This window comes from Diadema setosum, chromosome 19 (assembly GCF_964275005.1).
Source record: "Diadema setosum chromosome 19, eeDiaSeto1, whole genome shotgun sequence".
Lineage (NCBI taxonomy): Eukaryota > Metazoa > Echinodermata > Echinoidea > Diadematoida > Diadematidae > Diadema > Diadema setosum.
Genome location: NC_092703.1, coordinates 7,102,795 through 7,125,608, shown reverse-complemented (window position 1 = coordinate 7,125,608; position 22,814 = coordinate 7,102,795). Strand labels below are relative to the sequence as shown.

The 22,814-nt window shown below is 38.5% G+C and overlaps 1 protein-coding gene across 1 annotated transcript in view; it reads right to left on the bottom strand.

Moving 5' to 3' along the window:
- The window catches only part of LOC140242963 (RING finger protein 17-like), a 152,810-nt gene extending 132,832 nt beyond the window's left edge, over positions 1-19,978 (bottom strand). The window contains exons 1-17 of the mRNA XM_072322707.1: positions 19,734-19,978; positions 18,799-18,908; positions 18,155-18,261; positions 17,569-17,633; positions 16,661-16,811; positions 15,095-15,230; positions 14,360-14,440; positions 13,157-13,257; positions 11,774-11,889; positions 10,999-11,200; positions 9,749-9,870; positions 5,903-6,046; positions 4,275-4,436; positions 3,413-3,608; positions 2,499-2,583; positions 1,612-1,686; positions 955-1,102 (exon numbers count right to left, since the gene is read on the bottom strand). Coding sequence (XP_072178808.1) covers positions 955-1,102; positions 1,612-1,686; positions 2,499-2,583; positions 3,413-3,608; positions 4,275-4,436; positions 5,903-6,046; positions 9,749-9,870; positions 10,999-11,200; positions 11,774-11,889; positions 13,157-13,257; positions 14,360-14,440; positions 15,095-15,230; positions 16,661-16,811; positions 17,569-17,633; positions 18,155-18,261; positions 18,799-18,908; positions 19,734-19,794 — 2,062 coding nt within the window. The 5' untranslated portion in view covers positions 19,795-19,978. The remainder of the gene's footprint in view (positions 1-954; positions 1,103-1,611; positions 1,687-2,498; positions 2,584-3,412; positions 3,609-4,274; positions 4,437-5,902; positions 6,047-9,748; positions 9,871-10,998; positions 11,201-11,773; positions 11,890-13,156; positions 13,258-14,359; positions 14,441-15,094; positions 15,231-16,660; positions 16,812-17,568; positions 17,634-18,154; positions 18,262-18,798; positions 18,909-19,733) is intronic.
- Between the last annotated feature and the right edge of the window lie 2,836 nt (positions 19,979-22,814).

Genomic DNA, 22,814 nt, shown 5'->3' with positions numbered 1-22,814 from the left:
TTTCATTTTAATAATATATTTCTTGTGTGCACGCATGAATTTTTAATCTTCAGTTTCATGATATTGGCATGTGACTGTGGTCATCATGTTTTTACCAACAAACAAAACTACTCTGACCAGTTTTCATTTTTGATGGGTTTCATACCAGCCAATTCTGCATCTCAAAAAACAGGAACAAATGGGAGTACAATTTAAAAAAAAAAACGGGGATTCTAATCAGCTTTCATTTGTGTGTTATTACAAAATGGTCACGAAACAGAGACATAACATTTTATAAAGCTCCTTCTTTCCAGCAAAAAAAAATAAATAAATAAAAGCAAAATCAATATGAGGAATATTGACAAAAAAATAAGAACAGTGGTCAGGTATGGTATTTTCACCAACATCAACTCTTTGAGTGCCAGAGTATTTCCTGTCCATAGGTTTGTGTGTTAAATCTGTGCACATTTCAATAACTGGCACAGAGAGGTTTAAAGAAAATAGAGAAGCATGTGAACCACTGGCTACTTCCAAGAATCTGACATGCAGTTTAACTCTTTGGCCCGAATTCATGAAGGTGGTACAAATGAAACCACGGTTTAAACCATGGACGAAAACCATGGAGCGCCAAGTGCTGCACGGAATATTTCGTTATGAAATTGGTCAATTTGTAAACAAAATGACCGTTTCGTTAACGAAATTATGATTTCGTGGACAAAATGTTCATTTCGTTTCAAAATAATAATTTCATCGACGAAATGATTGATTTCTTAACGAAATATTCCATGCAACACTTGGCGCTCCATGGTTTTTGTCCATGGTTTAAACCACGGTTTCATTTGTACCCCCTTCATGAATTCGGGCCAATGTGTCCTTTGAGAACCGAGTGACACAGAAAACCCTATAGCATCTTACGCACGGTACAAAGCTCCTGGCACAGAAGGGGTTTAAATAGAGACGAGTCAAGGAACCCACCTTTTGGGATGGATTCGGGCGATATGAAGCAGGCTAGCTCCAGGAAGACCAATGCGTCCCTGAGGGAGACGGGCATGTCGTCCTTCACACAGTTGTTGGGCTGCTGGTGGAGGTCCACGTACAGCATGTTTCCCACCTGCCCACTCACCTGCAAATACAGCGAGGATTGTTCAACACTTACTCCATTTCCTAATAGAGTGAAACCTCACTACATTGAGGCTGGAAATGGTAAGGTATCTGATTTAACAATTTTGAAGGTCCCATTCCCTTAATATTCTCTTGTTTTTATCCCTGATAAAATGAGACACCCAATATAACGAGGACATCTAAGTGCTCTAAAGTATTCCACTGTTACAAGGCTCCCCTGTACAGCTGCTAATGACCTTCATTACCCAGAGTGTGGATTTATTCCAAAATATCTTTCATACTAGCACTAAAGTCATATCTCATGGCATGAAAGCAATGAATATCTAATATAGAGTTTGGTGGCTTTTTTGTTTATATTACCATCTCTCTCTCTCTCTCTCTCTGTGTGTTGAGAAGACTTATCGTCTGTCAATCATTCAAGTTTTGCATTGTACAGAAAAAAAAAGAAAGAAAGTAAATAATGTGAAAATTTCCACTTTTGGATTACCTGAATAAAAAAGATTTACTTACAGTCATCAGAATTGCTTCTTGCCCCTGAACCATTGCCTGGAATGCTTCCGATGCTTCATGGGACCACCTCCCATCCTGGTTTCACGGGGAAAGTATAAGGAAAAGTCAAAGATGTGACTAAACAAAAAAAATACAGCAAATCTCAACAGCAAAGTTTTTACATAACTTTTTTGCTGCTGACATTCACAGCTATACACTCTAACCAGTTGAGGGCAAACTAATTTAAAAAAACAAAAAACAAAAACAAGCATTTCCCGTGGACATACAGCCAAGTATACTTGAGACTGGTGTTAACAGGTTAAGAAAAAGTACACAAGTCTTGAAAAATGCAGAGTTGGAGGTCTCATTCTGAGTGCAACTGGAATTTGTGTGTGCGGGGTAGGATTACATTGGGTAGCTTCTTTGATTCATTCAGTAATGACATAATGATGATTTGAGGTTGAGACAGACAGACAGACAGATATCTGGCACTGCAAAACGGAAAGTATCATGTGAAGTATCCACAAATTAGTAAATGACATGAAGGAGGAATAGAGGAATCACAGTTGACTGGAAGAACATCACTCTGGTGTAGGGCACAAGAATGTGCAAAATTGATTCAGTTGTATATACACATTTTTAGACAGAAGTAAGATACAACAAGCGTGGGTGGTAGTAAAGGACGGCATGCATGTCCCTCACGAACAGACTTGAATGCCAAACTTCAGCTACTGTAAAACCAGACGTTTTTGCAAGAGCCTAAGAATCGCAAAAAAAAAATGCACGCTAGTAGTTTTTGTCTACATTATATGCAGTGAATGCCAGTGGCAATTTTCGAAATTTTCGTGCCGCGAAAAAGGGCTGTGAACTCCAATTCGCAAAAAAAGGTCTCACTTTACAATGTTTACCTGCTGGGTAGATACAATGTCCACCAGTGAGCAGCACTGAGCCAGATCCGGCTGCCTCTCATACTTGGGACGCATCTTGCACAGTCTGTAGGCGAACAGACAGAAGAAACAAAGCAAAGATCATCAGGAATTTAGAATAGATGTCACGAACATTCGTCCCTTGTATTTCAAAATACCGGCTCTGACTTTCTGGACACAGCATGAGGAGGAGTTGTGTGGAAAAGATATCTATTCAAGTGAAAGTGGAAAGCACAAGAAGGCAGGGGATACCAATAACAACTTTGACTGAAGTCATGAAGAAATACGGAGGACTTATTTAGCTGCTAGGCTATGTCTCATCAGGCAACAGATAGATAAGGTGGCCGTGAGCTCATTTGTGTCTCAAAAGCACATATTTGTGCCAACTGAAATGATGATGATGATGATAATTCATACCTCAGGGGTGTGCAAGTATGCTTGCCTATAATATAATTTACACTAGCACAGGCAACACTTGTCCTTTTAACCCACTGAGGACGGACTGATTTTGCTACGACACACATTTCCCATAGACACCTGCCCGAGTATACTCGGGACACATCCTCAGTGGGTTAATACCACCTTCAAATTTGGTTGAGAGTTACAAAAGAGTGATAAAAGCACAGCCTGGGCTCAAGCAGGATTGCCAATCCATTACACAATGTTGCAGTGTTCTAAGGGCTGAAAGGGCACATCTTTTTTTTTTCTTCTTCTTTTTTTTTTGAAAAGCTTTATGTTATAACACCTCTCCTGCATCAGACATTAAAGGAAAAGCAGTATTTTCCATGAAACCTGCAGTATTTTTGGAGAAAAGAAAGAAAAGCAACAAAATATACTTCAAAAACTTAGCAGATGGCATGACCTCTGCTGAAACTCTCTTTATGACTATGACTCACCTTGAGATCGGAACCCATTCCGAGTTGCCATAATCAATGTAGACAACCTCCACCTTAGGTTCCTCCTCTTCCCCGTCATCTCCGCCTCCTCCGCTGTGGAGTGCCATGCCCCCATTCTGCAGCGATGCAGGGACAGTCCTGATGATGGCCCGGTACCACTGGTCATCCACAGAGAACTTGCAGCAGCAGCGCATGCCTGATCACAAATCAAACAAGATGAAACACATGCACATGCTATATCAAAAGGGGGAACGCTACTATTCCATGTCTACAGTGACGTATATAGAAACAGATAAGTCAAACACTAAAATGATGAAAGTTTCATAAGACTTGGACAGAGAATCCGAAAATACAGATGATTGAAGTGGCACATATTTTAATGACACAAAGTTAGTAGTAACAATCATATACCATGCAAACAAGATGAGGTGAATCTCAATTCAAATGCGTGTCTCACTGGATTGCATACAAAATTGCAACTGGCTGAACGTTCATGAAATCTCATTTGTCTCTTAAGATGTCCAGGCTTGGGAATATACATATTTTATGAAAGGACATTTGATATCAGCATTTTCATTTTCATTTTCATTTTGATCTTCACGGCTTTACTCGAGATGTTTGAAGGACAGTCTTCCACAAGGCAATTACATCCTCACACAACTGACCCTCTGAAAAATTGTTCTTCTCCCTCCCCTCGCCAAAAAAGCTCTTCAACGACCGATTCTTCAAACGAATTTGGAAACATACTCTGGTAGTATTTACACCACTAGGTCATTTACTGTAAATAAAACCTAGGAGTAACAATCCATACACAGACTACCCGACGGAGGCTGCGTTTTGTCGCATTGTGATCTGAACTAACCTGGGACTAGAGGATCTGGGATTCGCTTCTTCTTGTCCTCGCTCTCACACAGTCTGTTCAGTACCTTCATGACCTTGGCAAGTTGGGCTCGTTCCGACTTCCGATGAACGTAGAAACAGGCTGGCGACTTTATGTGCACTACATATACAAGCTCTTTAGTGGCTGGAATCAAGATCACAATTGATAGACATGTTCAGAGTTAGACAGAAAGTGACAACAGCAGTCTTATTTTTAGTGACTTTCTCTGTTAACCCTAACTTACCTGGGCTATTTAGCAAGCTTGAATTCCTGGGGGGGGGCCATTATGGCCTCCCCTTCAGATCTCGGCCGTTGATCGCGCGATCGCCGCAAAATTTTGCATGAACATAAAGCCGGATGTAATCTACAAGACTGTTAAGTTCAATTTTCAAAAAATTTGCAGTTTTTATTTTAAATTAATTAATTATGCAAATATATGCAAAAAAACTCATTTTCGTCTATAATTGGCTTATAAAAGCTTATGGAATGCTGATTTTTGTTTTAAATTTTCCTAGTGACATTCCGAACATTTGTACGTAAAAAGAAAATCAGTATCAAAATTAATTTCCTATGTTTTCTATTGTTTTATCATTTTTTAATGTATTTCTTTGTTTTTTCGAACTTTTGTTTTTGTTGTTTTTTTCAGCAGAATTTGTCATACACATCTTTAGAAGCATAGCTATACTAAAATACATTTATTTCAGCCATTAAAATTAAAAATATGAATCTTTATATGAATTAATTGAAAAAACACAATTTGTATTGACTTTGTACACAAAATCACGTTTTTGAGCAATTTTGGGGTGGACGAACATTTTTTGAAGGGGCGTGGCTTCGGAACGGTATGCCCGGTCGCGACAAATTTGGTCTCAAAAGTTGCGCGAGACTTGAAAGTAAAAAGTCAGTGAGCGGCGCGGTCAAAAAATTTTGCGCGGCGGAATGGTCGCGGAATTTGTCGAGGGGGGGGCCATTATGGCCCCCCCCCCAGGTAAGTTAGGGTTAATGAACAGTCTGATCAACATATTGCAATTCTACGCAATAATCCTGAGGGCTGTAAGAAGGGTTCTTCAGATCCTTTTCTTCAAAGGGCGCTTCAGCAAAACTTATTCTATAGGTTCACTGCAGACAGTCAAAATGTGTACTTTGTGTGAAATCAAACATCACAGATAATCTAACTGGAAATATTTCCTTATGACACTGGAAATACTTGAAATAATGATCATATTTCCAGACCGGCATGATCCTACCTTAAGAATAAGGAGGAAAAAGAGGAATGGAGTTTAACAATAGAACAACTCTCTTGCTTGCTTCTGTGAAGCAAATGAGATTTTCCTCAACTGAAATCTACAGACTATTTTCTGTATATGCTGAATATTTCGCAAGGTTTTTTTTTTAGCAAATTTTGTGAGTCACATGTTATTCGCAAAATTCAAGACACACCAAAATATTGACTCTGATCTCACTATGAATGTGACGTATACGTATACATTTCTCCGTTTGCTACAGGACTCGACAATCGCAAATTTAACCACTCACAAAATCGTCGAGAAGTTCTGATTCGCGAAAATTTAGACTCGCTAACTATGTATCGTATACAGTACTACACTCACCAGTTGAGGGTAACTTCACAGCTTTGAGTGGTGGGGCTCTGGCTGAAGGCGAGTTGTTGGGTTTCTTGGCTGGCTGCTGAGTGGAGGGTGGTGTGTGGTTGCTCAGAGCAGGCCTGGCTTCAGCTGTGTCTCTGAGTTTTGGACCTGTGGCAAGTTCAAACCGGAGTGAGGGAAAGTGTGAAAAAACCCATACATCACACAAACAAACAAACAAAAAACAATGCAGTGTCATTGCTTCATTGCATAGAGGTTTTGAGGATCAGTGGATTAGACCAAGGACTGTTAATAGGGACAGATCCAGAGGGAGCGCACCGGCCCCCCCCCCCCCCATCTTTATTTTTGGTTAAAACACTAGAAATAAAAAGAACTAGAAATGTCCCTTTGGCGACTGGTATGCCTCCGCCATAATGCATGATTTTCCCAATAGGTCTAGATAGTACATGTGGACAATGTGTGATTACATTTTCACAAAATTGGCAAAATATTGAAATGACAAGTTTGTCACAAATGTGTTGAATGTTCACCTTCCTTGACCTAGGTTTAATTGGATGAATAGGAGAGCATGTAACTAGGATTTAAGGACTTTAACTCGACTTTGACCCATTCATACATTTAGGCATTGAGTAATTTTCAAGGTACAGGTGTGGAGAAAAAGTGCAATTTCTGAATTGAATAGTAAATTGTTACCATTTTCATCTGGCCCTTGACCCTAAAATTCATAAGATAATCACTTTCAGTTAGAACATGCATAATATGTACTAAGTTTCAAGATAACTTGATCCACTTCCGAGATATGGAGGAAAAGGTTAGTTCAGCACTTTCACTTGATCTTTGACCTTTTGACCTTTGAGGCAAAGAAAGAAGAAAAAAAAAAACTTTCCAGAGAATTTCTATTAGGTTACACATGTATGCATACACCAAGTGTAAAAAAAAAAATAACCCTGCTGGCATTGCATGATAGGAGGGAAATAGTAAAATGTTGAAGTGTTGCACTTGACCTTTAACCCCTGACCTTTAACCCCATGAACCCTACATTCTCTAGATATTCACTTCCAGTCAGTATATGTATATACTATGTTCCATGAAGATACCTTGAACAATTTTCCAAGGTATGGAGAAAAAAAAGAAGTTTTAATATTTTTACTTGACCTTTTGACCTTTGACCTTTGACCTCATGACCCAAACTTTCACCAGAGAATCTTAATTGGGTAATACATGTATACACTAAGTTTCAAGAAAATATCTTCAGGCATTCAATAGATATGGTGGAAATAGTGAAATTTTATGTATTTGACCCCGACCTTTTGACCTTTGACCTTCGACCTCATGACCCAAACTTTCACCAGAGAATCTTAATTGGGCAATACATGTATACACTAAGTTTCAAGAAAATATCTTCTGGCATTCAATAGATATGGTGGAAATAGTGAAATTTTATGTATTTGACCTTGACCTTTTGACCTTTGACCTTGAGCATGTGCACCCAAAAGTTGATAGGCACAACTTCACCCCCTAATACACACACATGCCAAGTTTCATTAGGATACCTCAACAGGGTTTGATAGTTACCTTGTCCACAAAATTCATTACGGACGGACGGACAACCCGAAAACATAATGCCTCCGGCACCACTTCGTGGCGGAGGCATAAAAAAAATGGACGGGGGATGCGTGCGCCCCCTTTAACCCTAACTAGGCCGGGGGGCCTCCGAGGCCCCCCCCCCCCCCCTTGACGTTTCGCACGATGTATCGCTATTGCGAAAAGCTATTGCCGCGATGTTTCACGACTTTTTTCTTTCCTGTCTCCCACATCTTTTGACACCAAATTTGTGATGCCCAGGCGCGCTGTTCCGAAGTTGCGCATAAATATGTACGTGCATGTCAGACCAAAAATTGCTCAAAAACGTGAATTCGTGTACAATTTCAATGCAAACTGTGTTTACAGGCAAATTTCATAAAAGCATGATTATTTGAGGGATTTAATGAGTAAAATCAATAAATAACATATTTTCTTGTTCGGAACAAAAAAACAAAAAAAAAGTCGAAAAAACAAAGAAATACATAAGAAATTAAAAAACAATAAAATACTTACGAAATTTTTTCTGATTGCAAAATTTTTTTCTCTTTCACTTGCTAAGGACACTAAAAAGAATATTTACACAAAGAATGTGCCTGTTTTGAGCTTTATTTAGTGATTTATACCAAATTGTCTGATTTCATGCTTCATTATGCATAAATTAGCATAATTTAGCATAAATGATAATTCTTTTAAAAAAATTAACTTCCCGGTACTTTAGATTACATCTTAGGCAATGTGTGTGCCAATTTTCGTCGCGATTGCGCTGTCGACGGCCGAGATCTGGAAGGGGGGGCCTGGGAGGCCCCCCTACCGTATCATCTACCTAAATAGCCTGGCCTAGTTAGGGTTAATTTAGCAATGGCCCTGGTTATTAATCATAAGGCTCCTGGTACGATTCCCCTGGCTGCAGTGGTGGTGCCACTTAGCCCAGGCACTTTATCCTCATTGCTTAATCCTTCAGAGAGAACATGTAGGTGCTACGTTCTATGGTTGCTTGCCTACCGGCATTCATTCCTTCCATAGTAGTCCCTTTAAAAGAAAAAATATGTTCATATGAAATCAATAATGGCAAACTATGAAAATAGAGTTTTTACAGACGACCAGCACCAGAAATTCAAAATGACAGCGCAAACCTGTACAATGTGTTTGTTTACAATTATCTCAACCACACAAGTAGGGTTATGTCAAATACATCTACATAAATAACCATATAGGTCATAAGCTGCATATCTAATAGGCCAGCGGATTGAGGCTGAATTTGGGGGTCAACTGGCAACTATCGTATAACAAACAAATTTTGTAATTTTTTGAAAGTATATGTCTTAACAAACTTACCAGTAAAATTTACCCAGAATTTCTGCGTTGGAACATGCCCAAATGACGTCATCAACATGGCCACCCCCAAACCAGAAAAATGAATGGGAATTTTAGGATATTTCAAGTGTTCATTATACAACTGACATTAATCATGAGATAAGTTGCTAGTGTATGTATTTCTTATTTCCTGGCTTTCTTCAAGCAAACTTGGGCCCATTTGTGACCTCTTTTTCAAAAAATCTGAGCCCAAATTAGGTCATTTCTATGGCAACTTTGTGCTAAAAACAATTTTTTTCTCAAACAAAAAATGCAACACCCTCTCAACGATAAACACCATTCTAAATTTATATAAGTATGTAAATTTAATTGACTGGAGTTGAGACCTAACCTGTGAGAGACCATAGCTACCATGGTTACACTCAAACTTGCCTGTATATAACACAGCTGTCCAGATATCACAATTTTCATTATTAGTGGTGTATTATGTATATTCCATCTCAGCAGCTGGATTTTTTGTTGTTTTTCATTTTGCATTTAGCACAATCATAAGACAAGCTGACATTTCATTCAAGCCAATTAGGCATAGAACATAGATTAAGTCAATTTCTCATAGAATGAGACCCTCCTCCACCTCAGCCCCCATTCCCAATAAAAATGGTTAGTTCATGGCTGTTCCTTTCTTGCAATCCTGTAGGGTGTTTCACCAAACGTCTCATTGGTTTCAGTTTCACTTCACTGGTTTCAGTCTTGTTATCTCAATTTCCATAATATGCAAATATGAGTGATCCTGAAAAGGACCTACTCGGGACCACACTCACATTCAAAAAAAAACAAAAAACAAAACAAAAACATAGTGTACCGTGAAACTACCTACTACCAAATGTTCCAACCACTATGGAAACCTTCAAAGAACATCTTTTCAATCTTATCATCATCACGAGGGCAACTTACCTTTGATTTCTGTTTTCCCACTTCCCGAGATGGTGAAAAGCTTGGAGTTGTTCAGAATTGTGTCGGGAATGTCCTTGAGTTCGAATCCTTCTGGTAACTCCTCTGCAGTCTTTAAGTCCCAACTTGCCGAATGAGAGGAGACATCAGGTGAAAATGAATAATTTTCTTTACAGTTGTGAAGAGGTTAATCACAAGAACAGTGGACCTCTTCTTTGAATTCTCCAAATTCATCTGCTTACTCTTGGACAGAACTGAATCAATGACATGAGCAGGTCTTAAAGGTAGGGGATACCTTTTACAGACCTCCAAAAATGCAGTAAAACATTAAATATGAACCTCAGGGGACTTGTTTAGGCCACTGCTGAGAAATTTGGAAGTCAACAGTTATCTACAATTTGAATAATGCACAAAACTCAACTACTCAGTAGTTCTGTGTGTCAGCCACACTTAAGCCTTTTTGTTGCAGTCTTCTGTATTTTTTTATCTGTAAACACAAATCTAAAAGTATAAGAGCTGATGTAATAACATATAGAGTGTGTGGCAAGAATGTATATAGAAATGTTTGTAAGTTTTGATGAACTTTCTTCACAAAATATACATGATGGACACACATGCAGTGCATGGGTCTGCAAAGGAAGCCTAGTAATGTACTGGAATTTACGGTGAGCCCCGAAAAAAATTCGATTAAAAATCGAACGGTCAATTAAAATGTACTAAATGTTACCTTCCACTTTCAATACTTTATGGGAGTTTCTAAAATGGTACTCTCTTCAACATACCACTGTATTTATACAACTCTTCATTTAAGGCATGCAAATGGGATTCCTTACCTTTAATAAGATGACAAGAGAATTTGTCTATGTACCTGTAACAGCAGATTTTCTCAGATGGCTTTTAATAGCACACACCATCTGCAGCCCATGATACTGACCTAGGGTAAACTACAAGCGTATACCTGTCACATTTTCAGTGAGCCAGGTCATAAGATTGCATTTCAAATGATTAGCCAGCAGCATGAATAAACCTTTGAGCTGTGTTCGTCTAAATGTGCAGACTGATGCTGTTTTCTATAAATATATTCAATATTTTTCCACATTGCTATATATTTGCAATGCAGGTGAAATATACAGTGATATCACATGCAAGCAGTCATATGCTTTTAGATACTGCATTAATGATGGTCAGAATTTTGAATGGATTCCAATTGTGGCTTTCATGATGAGCCAATGTCTAAAATGGCTGCCACCTACCTGAGCGTGTTTCCAGTCTCGATGGCACCGTGCGTCATCAAGGTCTCTGCGATGTCATCGGGAGACAAGAACGAGATTTCTTTCTCCGACCCGCCCTCACTGACCACATGGCAGGGGAGCTCGGCGGAGGAGTTCAGGATGTCGATCATCTCTGTTAGGTTTGGTTCTGGCCCCAAATTATCCTTGAAGGCAATGGCCACATCTGGATCAGAGACGGATTAAAGAGAACCTTATCTTAAAATACAGTAGCCTTGAAGTGCAAGTTCTCTTTTGGATATTAAAGAGAACATTTGCACCTCAAATACCATTAGTAGCTTTAAATTGCAATTTTCTGATGACCTTATTTTGTTTTAAAGGTGCATCAGCTGTGAAAAATTGATAGGTTCACAAACTCTGTGGCAAGACATTTAACATCAGTTTACCCTTACTGTGATTTGTTTAATAATTTGTAAAGACATCTGAAAAAGTAATCAAGAATGAATAGATATAACCTCATCCATTTAACCTTTTTGTCACAATGGCCTTCTTGTTGGACTGAGAAATTTTGCTACGCTGAGGGGCTGGCTGACTTATATTGGGTCAAATTTGGAGGAATCATCTGAATGCTGACGAAAAAGCATGCCATGTATTGGCTATGTGCCAGGGCACATAAAGGATTGAGTGGGCTGTTTGATATCAAAAGATATGTGCTGGTAATGGCAAACTTCATTACATCCATCTTAATACATCATATTGTTTATCAAAGTGGTGAAATAACTGGAATAGCGCCCTCTACCTGACATGACCGTCTCCAGTCTGCTGATGTTGTTCTTCACACTCTGCCCCATCTGCTGGAGCAGATCTAGCCGACTCGACTCCAGGGAATCGAGCTCTCGCAAGAGCAGGCTCTCCCTGAATGTGAATGTGTGTGTGTGTGTGATGGGGAAAGGAAGTTCGGAAACAGATCAAATTAAAGAAGGTTGTAATGAATACAGACAACAGGTTCCAATGAAGTGCGATGAAAGAATGAAATCTTATAATATATATACCACAACATCATTTGTGCATAAGTCTGCTAGAGACACAAAATTAAGCATGATTATCTCCATAAGCCACAGTCACAAATCTCTCTCAACAACAACAACAACAACAACAACAACAAAAGCAGCATGGCCAGCAGAACTGGAAAAAAAAAAAATCATAGGCATATTTCAAAGAATAATACTGTTTATCACCTTCTAGCTGTATCTGGAAAACTAAACTGAAGACGAAGAGAATCAGCTGATGATGACTAGCTACATTTAAGATCATATCGGCTGAATAAGATGAAAGTCACTTGTACACAGAAGTCATTACTTATCACATATACAGAGTATGACCCAAACAATCTAAGATGCCACACAAACAAGAAGGGCTTAGCTACCATACTGCTACACAAAGATTCTCACAATTACAGTACATTTACACAGATCCTGTGGCTAAAGTGAACTGAATGGATTTCATGTTCTGCTTGCAAAACAGAATGGATACATCAACTGATTTTAGTCATTTTGCATCACATTAAGAACACAACTGTAATGAGCATTTAGTTACTTGGAGGGAAGTCCAACACTATTATAGCATCATGAATTCATAGCATGTGGGCACACTTTGTTTCTAACTTGAGAACATGGGGGCAATGCACAGATTTCTGCACAATTCTTACACATTTTGAGAGAACGGGCAAATAAACTACAGTCACAAACTTTATATCCGCTCTCAAGATGTCCTGTCAGATATGATTTTAAATCACTGAAGGCCTGGTCCCCTAGTATTCTTGGGCTGGGGTAAATGGGAAATACATGCTATACTATGGGAAAATTGGTCCATCTTCAAGGGTTGAAGTTTGCAGCATATACTTTCCCTCAATAATCTGCTCATATCTGGTGATGTTTGTGTCTTTTTATTATTATCTTTTCACTCATTATGAACTGCATACATTAGGTCAGCTGCAGCTTGCTCCTGGCCTAGCATGAAAACCTGGTGATTCCCTTTCATTACTCTTTGCGCCACTGACACAATACAGAATAAAATTCCCAATGGCCACTGTTCAAGTTAAAAAAATGCCTCAAGATTTATTGCGGTTATAACCACAGGAAGGAAATTTAAGGTTGTCAAGATTCTTGGAGATAGGACCAACCTGCACTGCAGGACGGAATGCAGAACCTGGAAGCTGGACCTGATGGCTTCGGCTGCTGGTGCCGACTCTCTCTTCACCTTCTGGGAGGCTTTTTCCAGGTCCTAAACAATGGAGGGGGAACAGAGAAGAGAAGAAAGGAACCCTCACTAGTCAACAGTTAACAAAAACAGCAGAAGACCTGCACACTGCTTAACCCTTGAGGACAAGTCCCACGTGTATTCGGGCAAGCGTCTGTGGGAAATGCATGTTGTAGCAAAATCAAACCATCCTCAATGAGTTAAAAGGGCAGCAGTGCACTTACGCCGATTTTCATTTTAGGTACCAAAGACTTTTGGCAAGTCATTTCGGAAGCAGAGTAAAACAAATCATCAAGCAAAACTTGGCTGGTGACTTATATCTAGGGACTTGCATGATACATTCATGACATGATTGGCTGATTGCCCACCTTGCCATGAGAACTCTTACTTTCACAACATGAAAACTTGTGTTTCCTGCCAGCTACATGTACTTCAAGCAGGAAGTGTGGGTCTGTTGTTTTTTTTTTTTTACTCAAGGCAAATGCTTGTGATCAGACGTGAACAACTGACCACAAATGTTCTAAAATATTAAGCGGTTATTAAAGATGTCCCTTAAGTTTCTGCAAAATCGAGGAAAAGAAATCGATCCAATTTGGTATAGTTACAGGCATTACTGAAACAGAGTTTCAAAAAATCCATGACAAAAAATCATAGTAACCCAATTTATTCTGAGTAGGAAACACATTAAGATCAAGGTGACACTTCACAAATTACTATCTGTGTTAAAAAGAGTGGTTTTATATATAATGGACATTTGCATAATTACACAATCACAATAAAAGAAGTGGTAAATACTCATTATTGATGCTTAACCACTATTCTGTGTTGTTTTTAACCATCTTTCCCTCAGGAGTATTTCACAAACAACATTGAGGTGGATTCTGACTTTAAACATTACACCGATTTCTAAATATTGCGTGACTAAGGCAAATTGTTGGAACAGTGACAATGATGTGATTTTTAACTGTTCTTCCATAAGGAGTATTTCACAAATAACATGGAAATCGATTCTGACAAAACATACTGATTTAAACATTACACCGGTTTCTAATGATTACATGACTAAGACAAACTGTTGGAAAAGTGACAACGATGTGATAGGGTTGAGAGTCGCGATAAGGCCTACCAGCTTTGAGTAGTACAGTCGCTTCAGGACCCCTTTGGCTGTCTCAAAGGCTGGCCTAAGCCGGTCCTGGACAAGTGCATTCTGTCAAATAAGAACAAAGAAACAAAGAAAGATGAATCAAAACACACTGTGAGTTGTCCAAATGGATGGCAGACATATCAAAACAACTTTGGATCTCTGTGAGGTGAAGGGTACATTAAATCACCTTTGATGGCAGCGATGGCAAGAATGAAACCCCGTTTTGGTAAAACACTATTTGGTAAAATACATCTACTTTGAAATTTCAATTTGTTTACTATCAAATCTAGCTCAGAAGGCTTCAAAAGATGTACAATTGTAGTACTAGCTGCATGCATTAGGGCATGGATTCTCTTCTGATGATTCTACTGTAAGGTGTAAATCATTATAAAAAAAAAAGCACAACTAATAAATATAAAACACTGCAAAGAATGATCATATGGCTACTTGATACAGCACTTTCCCCCTTATTACAGCACTGTGAAATTATGTGAACAGGTCACATGCTGTGAGCAGCAGAGAGACTGTGTCATCAGATGTAGGTCCTACTGTCTACGAATAGATCATGCTCCCTATAAAATCTGTTGCCCTCCTCAGTCAGGCCAATTGGTGAATTCACTTCTACAATGCGTGTTAACAGGACATGGGCAGACACAAGCTTCCTCCCCCCCCCCCCCCCCAACACACACACACACACACACACACACACACACATACCTGGTCCTGTATTGGTGTAACTTGATGTCCCCGATGGCTGCCAGTCAGGCCACAGTAAGCACAGATCGGCACATTGTCCTCTGTGCAGTAGAAGTCCTTGGGCATGTTGTCATGCTCCTCACACCCATACACTCCTCTGATTAAAAGGGAAAAGTTTGCAGCGATTGTAAACCATTGTGCTGTGTGTCTCGTTGCTCAAAATATTGATCATATGCACAAAGTTATCCTTCTCATATAGCATGACAAGAGCAGTAGTGATTTGCCTGCTGGTTAAATTTCATTGAATTTTGTCCTTGTCTGACACTTTGGTACTAATTCACATCTCGACAATCATGACAAAACAAGCAAGAGAATCAAAATTGCCATCGTGCATTTCATAGGCAATCCTAGCCTGTAGCATACTTTCAAATCTGTTGTTTTTTAAATATTGATTCCAAAATCAATTTGCCTATCAAAATGTGAGTTAAATAAAAACTCTGTGACCCTGAGTGTAGTCAGAATTAATATCTATAATTGTCAAGCACTCCTAACCCCTCTTCAAACTAGAAAATCACTTGGAGAGCACAGATCTCTGCCATGCAGCCCATTTCCACCCATACACGCATGCTGAAAATCGGCCTTATTTCCCATGATACCGACGCCGTTCTAGTGTCTCACACTTTACCTCATCAGCTTTCATATTGCATGCTATGCCACATATCACAGCTATTTACAGATATCACAGCTATTTCAAAACAAAATCTCATCAAATAAACTTTGAATTCCTCTAGAATTATATGCTCCAATTTATATCTTATATGAGGTTTCTCTTTATCCAAAAAAAAAAAAAAATTATCATCAAAAGAAGTTGGAAACCTAAGGCCATATCTCAACTGAAACTGTACCATCTCTTTTAACCCGTTGAGGACGAGTCCCGAGTATACTCGGGCAGGTGTCTATGGGAAATGCGTGTTGTAGCAAAATCAAACCGTCCTCAACGGGTTAATCAACATTAAAGGTAGGGAATCCCATTTGCATGCCTTAAATGAAGAGTTGTATAAATACAGTGGTATGTTGAAGAGAGTATCATTTTAGAAACTCCCATAAAGTACTGAAAGTGGAAGGCAACATTTAGTACATTTTTATTGACCATTAGATTTCGAATTGCATTTTTTTCGGGGCTCACCATAAATTCCAGTACATTACTAGGCTACCTTTGCAGACCCATGCACTGCATGTGTGTCCATCATGTATATTTTGTGAAGAAAGTTCATCAAAACTTACAAACATTTCTATATACATTCTTGCCACACACTCTATATGCTATTACATCAGCTCCTATACTTTTAGATTTGTGTTTATAGATAAAAAAATACAGAAGACTGCAACAAAAAGGCTTAAGTGTGGCTGACACACAGAACTACTGAGTAGTTGAGTTTTGTGCATTATTCAAATTGTAGATAACTGTTGACTTCCAAATTTCTCAGCAGTGGCCTAAACAAGTCCCCTGAGGTTCATATTTAATGTTTTGCTGCATTTTGGGAGGTCTGTAAAAGGTATCCCCTGCCTTTAACAATGTCAACTTACATTTGGATTTGGATGCGCTTATGAGGGCTCTTGCTTTTGGAGTTGCCATGGTGGAGCTTGGACCAGCACTTCTCACAGAACTCCTGGTCACACTGCTCACATTTACAAGTGGCTGACTCCTGGGAGCACTCTTCACATAGTGGTCTACCACCTGTTTAAAAAAAAGGGGGGGAAAGCAATGAACAATGTACAGTCAACCTTAACCAAGTCGAATCTATATTGGCCTGAAGAAATAGCTTCGATTTAGAGGGATCAAAATCAATATAAAGAGAAGAGGACTTGAAAAGACCTTGCACTTAAGCGATTAATCAACTTATGCGAGAAAGGTTGACTGTAACATGAATGGGACTAAGGCATAATTTGTAACATCATGACACACACACATAAACACCTACATCAAGTTGAAGCAGTGTGACTGACCTCTAGAATATCATTTGCCTTGAGCAACATCACATAATCTGTTTACATAGTTTCTGGTGCTTTTTTTCCCCATCTATAAGCTGGTATTCAATTGACTTTATGAAAGGATATTACTCAGCGCCACAGTATCTCTTCCACAATGCACACACACACACACACACACACACACACACATACAGAGGACTGCCAATGTGATTGGTAGAACTGAAAGCCGACTGGTTTGTTTCTGAAAAATGCTTCTATTATTAGCATAAATCTAATCTTGTGTATTCATGGTTAGCCTACGGAACTTCAAACATTTGCAGTCACATACCCTTTTATGAACAGATGCTGTAAGTGTAAAATTGGCAAATGATGTTTTCCTGAAATTTTCAACCAGTTTCCTAACAAGCTTTTGCATCTATGAAAAGTAAGTGGGCTGACTGTCAATATCATCAACACTCTCCATGCTGTAAAGTAAAAATTAACTAAGAGACAGGTAGAATTACCTTTCAGCGATTTTCCTTCAAACTTTTCTCGACGTGGTCTGGCCTGGAACACCACTCTATGGGCACTGAAGTAAAAAGCAAAGCATACTCAGTGAATGGGCACCATAAACAGCATGACAGAGAGAAAAGTGGAAAGCAGTAAGACTCCACATTCATACATCCGTCCAGCATATTTTTTGTGAATTTCCCATTTGAAAATTCATAGAATTTTCTCCTGTGTTACCATTTTAGTTCTGTTTTTAAACTCTCAAACATTTTCCCCTGTGTGTTCATTGCTGTATCATTGCTACAAATTCACAAACCTTAAGGAAAAAATCATTAACTTTTGATTTTTTTCTTAAATCAAGTAACTTATTTAATAAATAGTTCAGCCTTTGCAAACTTTTTACCATAAAGTAGATTGAATTTCAAAACAAACAAACAAAATCATTGGGGGGCAATAAGCAAAATTCTACATTACTCATACCTGATCATCTTAACTGAATTTCGACTGTTGGCTGTTAAACTAGCCTACAGTCAACTGTAAAATGGAATGGAGCACTTTTCTTTTATGTGATGGAATTTTGAAAGAAAAGTGCATTCTTACAAAGGATCTGGTGCCTTGTTGAATGCCCATGTTGCGAGTCCTAGGGCGTAGAAATCTATCAAGAGATCTTTCAAACTGGCATCTCCCATTGGCATGGGTGTTGAGGACTGCAAGAAACAATAAAAGTTCAATTCGGCATCAAGTCCCAGTTTTGTTAGTGAATAAATGAAGAGAGTAGATCACTGTCGAGTTTTCAAGATCAGACCCAAAAACAAGAAAGTTATGAATGGAATATTGATACTTCACTGTTGTCAAAAAAACAGCAACAACTAAATATTCAAAGTAAGAGGTGTACAACATAGAATGACCCAACAAGTTTTTTGCTGACCTAAAAACACAAATCTTTAATCAATTCACTTTTGTGACAGGAAACTACAAAGGAACTCTCTCATTTAGTTGAATCCTTCAAATCAATTTAATCATTCTCAAGTAAAACCTTGCAGTGATGCCATTTTAGTGAACAATAATGTAAAACTTCGAACTCTCAAATCAGCTGCTTGCATTAAACACATAATCCTATTTTTGCTTTTAGGAGTACGTTACTGGTAGTGCATGAAAATGGCTGAATCCAACATATTAAGACTAAAGGAGCAACAACAAAAGGAGAAAATTCATGCGGTGATCCTAAGTTGATATCTCCTCACCTTACACTGGGGACAGACCAACTCATGTTTAAGTAGCTTCTGGATCCTGGACAGGCAAGCTCTGCAGAACGTGTGACCACATTGCAGGATCAGGGGTTGTAATGCACCACCTAGAACGAATTAAAAAAAAAAAATACAAAGGTAAAAGCAGCAACATATGGTAGAGAACACCAAGTAATGATTCATCATGGTAATTGTAATATTCTGACAGTACAAGGCGGCTTTGCATTCAGTTCAAAATATGCCAAAGAGTGATATTCAAAGGCCTAGAGCTAGGTTCTAGACCCCTACTCGATATTTTGAAGTGCCATTTTGAAAAGCCCTCTCTTCTATATTAGATCTATAGGCAGTTCTGTCAGTCTGAAAGAACACATGCACAGTGCAGTGGGTGCAGACATGTGACACAACACATGCGCTCAGGTACAACATTTGTAGCCCGACCAGACACCGTGCATGCTTTGCACGGCGTCAGACAAGTTACGACACCAATCATTTCGTACAAAAGGTTGAGAAAACCCCTACAGAAGTACACCTATCTCAATACACAAGAACCGATCAATTGGTCTTAAACTTCATGCACAATAAGTTCGATATTTCAGAATGAGAGTCTTTAACACCAGGCAGGCACTGATTAAATTCAAATTTTATACAGGAACAAGCAAGGGCCAGCACAAGTAAAGCCAAGCAAGGAATAGACCTAACAGTTAGTCTATCCACAATCAAAAACACAAATGTACGAAGCTTTTGGGCCAATTTCTGGAATTAAACAACAACCAATTATTGAATTAATGATCTAGGAATTATTATCATGATTATTAACAGAAAGACACACATAAATCTACAAGCACTGCACTCGACAAGGTTTCAAAGATGCCATAGATGGGTTAGATGGATCAAGGAGAGTGAGGAGTCACCAACCAAGTCACATGGTGTACCTTGATATCGTTGTCCAGCGTATTCACGGCGGCAATTTGGGCATCTCGGCGCTCGAAACATCCTTGCTGTTGTCACATGTGTTTCAATACAAGCTCAATAACTTACCACGACCAGCTAGCTCGCAAACAGTTAGACAATAACATCATTGGCATTGCAATGATGCAATGCTGGCAATGAGTCTCACGCTAGCTAACGTCTTAACAACAGCGAAACTTAGCTCGGACGTTGGATCTAGAGAGACGTCTTGTTATCAATCTTGTTGCGATTCCTGACTGACTCTGAAGTTGAACTCAACAAAGCTAAAATGATAATTTCCGTTACTGCATTGTACTAGCTCAGTGAAGCTGCGTGACAGGTGACGACACTGAACATCCATCCATCCAGGCCACAGACGTGACACAACGTTATGGATGCGATGACACATATCACATACACACGGAAATACGTGACGTACATTCAGTGCATAGCTAGCTGGCTCTTGCTTACGGAAATCCCCGGGACGCGCGGGCGGCGGTTCAGCGCACGAGGTCGAGGGCAATCAACTCCATACGGGGACCGGTATGCCTACTACTCGTATTCAACACAAACTTGCACGAGGCGACCACACACTGCACTGGTACAAAGTTTGAGGATTTTCACGTGTCGCATGATATCCCGATATCGATCATCTGTTTACAACGCGTTTGCGATCGGTTTGGCCAATCGACGTGTACCCTCGGTAGTCGAAGAGGCCGGAGTTTTTCTGGTAACATGGTCTTTAGTTTGAAGTTGACTTTGCGTTACTGTCATGTTGACTTTCTTTCTCTTTTTTTTTTCTCAGCCAGAGAAATACATACCATATTAAAAAAGGTCCTTTGTGAATGAATCCCACAAATATACGTAATAATGGAACAAATATCTAGTAATGAACGTTAACCTAAGAACAAATTAAACCCAAACTGTCGGTCTGTATTCAAAAGAAAAAATATTATACATGTAATACATAAACTAAGGAGGTCTATCCGTCTGTAGCCCATAGAACAATCACGTCAGACTTGTAATATAGGGTGAAGAGATCAAATTTGTGTTCTGGTGATATTCTTCCTTTCTGTATAAAATGACAATTAACAGCTTGACATATACGATGAATATAATTATTATGTTAGATAGGTTTTCTATGTCGAGATTTTACTCAGACGGAAGTAAGTGGCATTATCACAAAACAATTTCCCTTGAGATAATTATCCGCTACATAAGCGTGATGCTGATAATTCACATCTTCAAAATGTTAATTTTCAACATCACATAGTAAATATGTAAATTTAGCAACCTATAGTGTGTGTGCTACATTTTGATATTTAGGATATATATCGTTCTTTTAGCATATGTTTTGAACACTTTTTCATTGTTGAAAATGAATAAATAAATGAAATGCCCTTTACTTTGAAATTATTGATATGCAATAAAGTAATTCCGACATGGTCAGTAGACATGAACTTATTAGCTTCATTTTCCTGACTTTGTGTAACTTATCATATATTGGATGTATATATATATATATATATATATATATATATATATATATATATATGTGCTGACGTCCTTGCCCTCTTTGAATATTAACTACCTGTATGTTACTTTTGAAGAATATAGCGTAGCAGACCAGTATTGGAGAAATTAAGACTCAGTGCATGCTACAGATCTGTAGCTGTTCTCAGTTGAAGTGCAACTGTAGGCCTAGGACCGGATTTTCTCTTAAGAACGTCATTTAAAGTCATTGATTTATAACTTCGTCTAGTCTACCCTTTGAGTAATCCTCTGATTCGTGTCCTCTGATGAATAGGCCTAGATGTGAAAATAAAGAGAAAACAATAAGAACTTTCCTGTCTTCATCTCATCAATTCTTAGACTACTCTTTTTCATACGTGTACATATTTTGCTTCTGCCATTAATTTTGAAACTAATTCTACTATTGTACTAGCATTCTATTTATCCAGTAGCAATTTTCACTATTTTACTTTATGTGATGATAGACGTTATGTATTCATAACAAAACTGTTGGAATTTTAAAATTTAGCACATAGTATCCCGATTAGACACCGATACTTGCACTGAAAAACATCGATACAAACACGATTTTGTGGTCTGAAGTTTGACGTTTAGTTTGAAGTTTATTTGAACAATATCTAGCGACCCCTTTCGGAGTATGAGAAATTTACAATGTCTTTGTAACAGTAAAATACAACAAACATGATGTTAACATATTATATACATACATGTATGAACAAATATAATAATCATAAAGTACGATTGAAAACACGATGCAAAGGGATGATGCCTGACACAAAAAGGACATCAAGATACCCATGTACACCCATATTCTTCACACTTTAGCATACAATACATAAAACATGTATTCATATGATTATGCATGTACACACATACAACAAAATTTCCAGGTTCAGAAGACCTTGCTGTAACAAGCAACCATTGTAGTTCTGTAGTGTACCATGTTTTTTAAGAAAGGGTGGTGAGTTCTAGGGTTGTAGTAATTAGGCTATAGATCTGTTACTAGCTTTCAAAATTTAGCTAATCATTTGACAGCTACAAAGATATCATTCCATTTTCAAAATACATGGATAAAGTATTTGGGATACAGTACAATTGTATATGGCAAGTGGAAAATAAGATCATGAATTTTCAGATAATACCAAAAGTGAGGTCCTTCGTGTTTAGTAGCTGATATTATCATGCTATTTCAGTAAATCTTATGAAAATATTGTCTTTTTAAATCATTATAAAGCCGTTTTTTGTTTTTAATAGTTTTAAAAATTTGTAAAATATTTCATTTATTTGAAAATTTGAGTAAGTATTGCATTTTGATACAAAAATTATACCACATTACGTATAAAGCGACTGGATAAGACTTCTAATGAATATTCATGTTTTGCGGCTGGGAGGCTGAGCGACCATGGTAACGCTGTATTGTTGCAGCTACAGGTGTGTGTTAGCAGACAAGCTTTGTGTGTGTTGTCTATGACGGCGGCCGGAGGACCGTGCTTTATTCGGTCGCGGTAACGTAACTAACATTGCAACGCGCT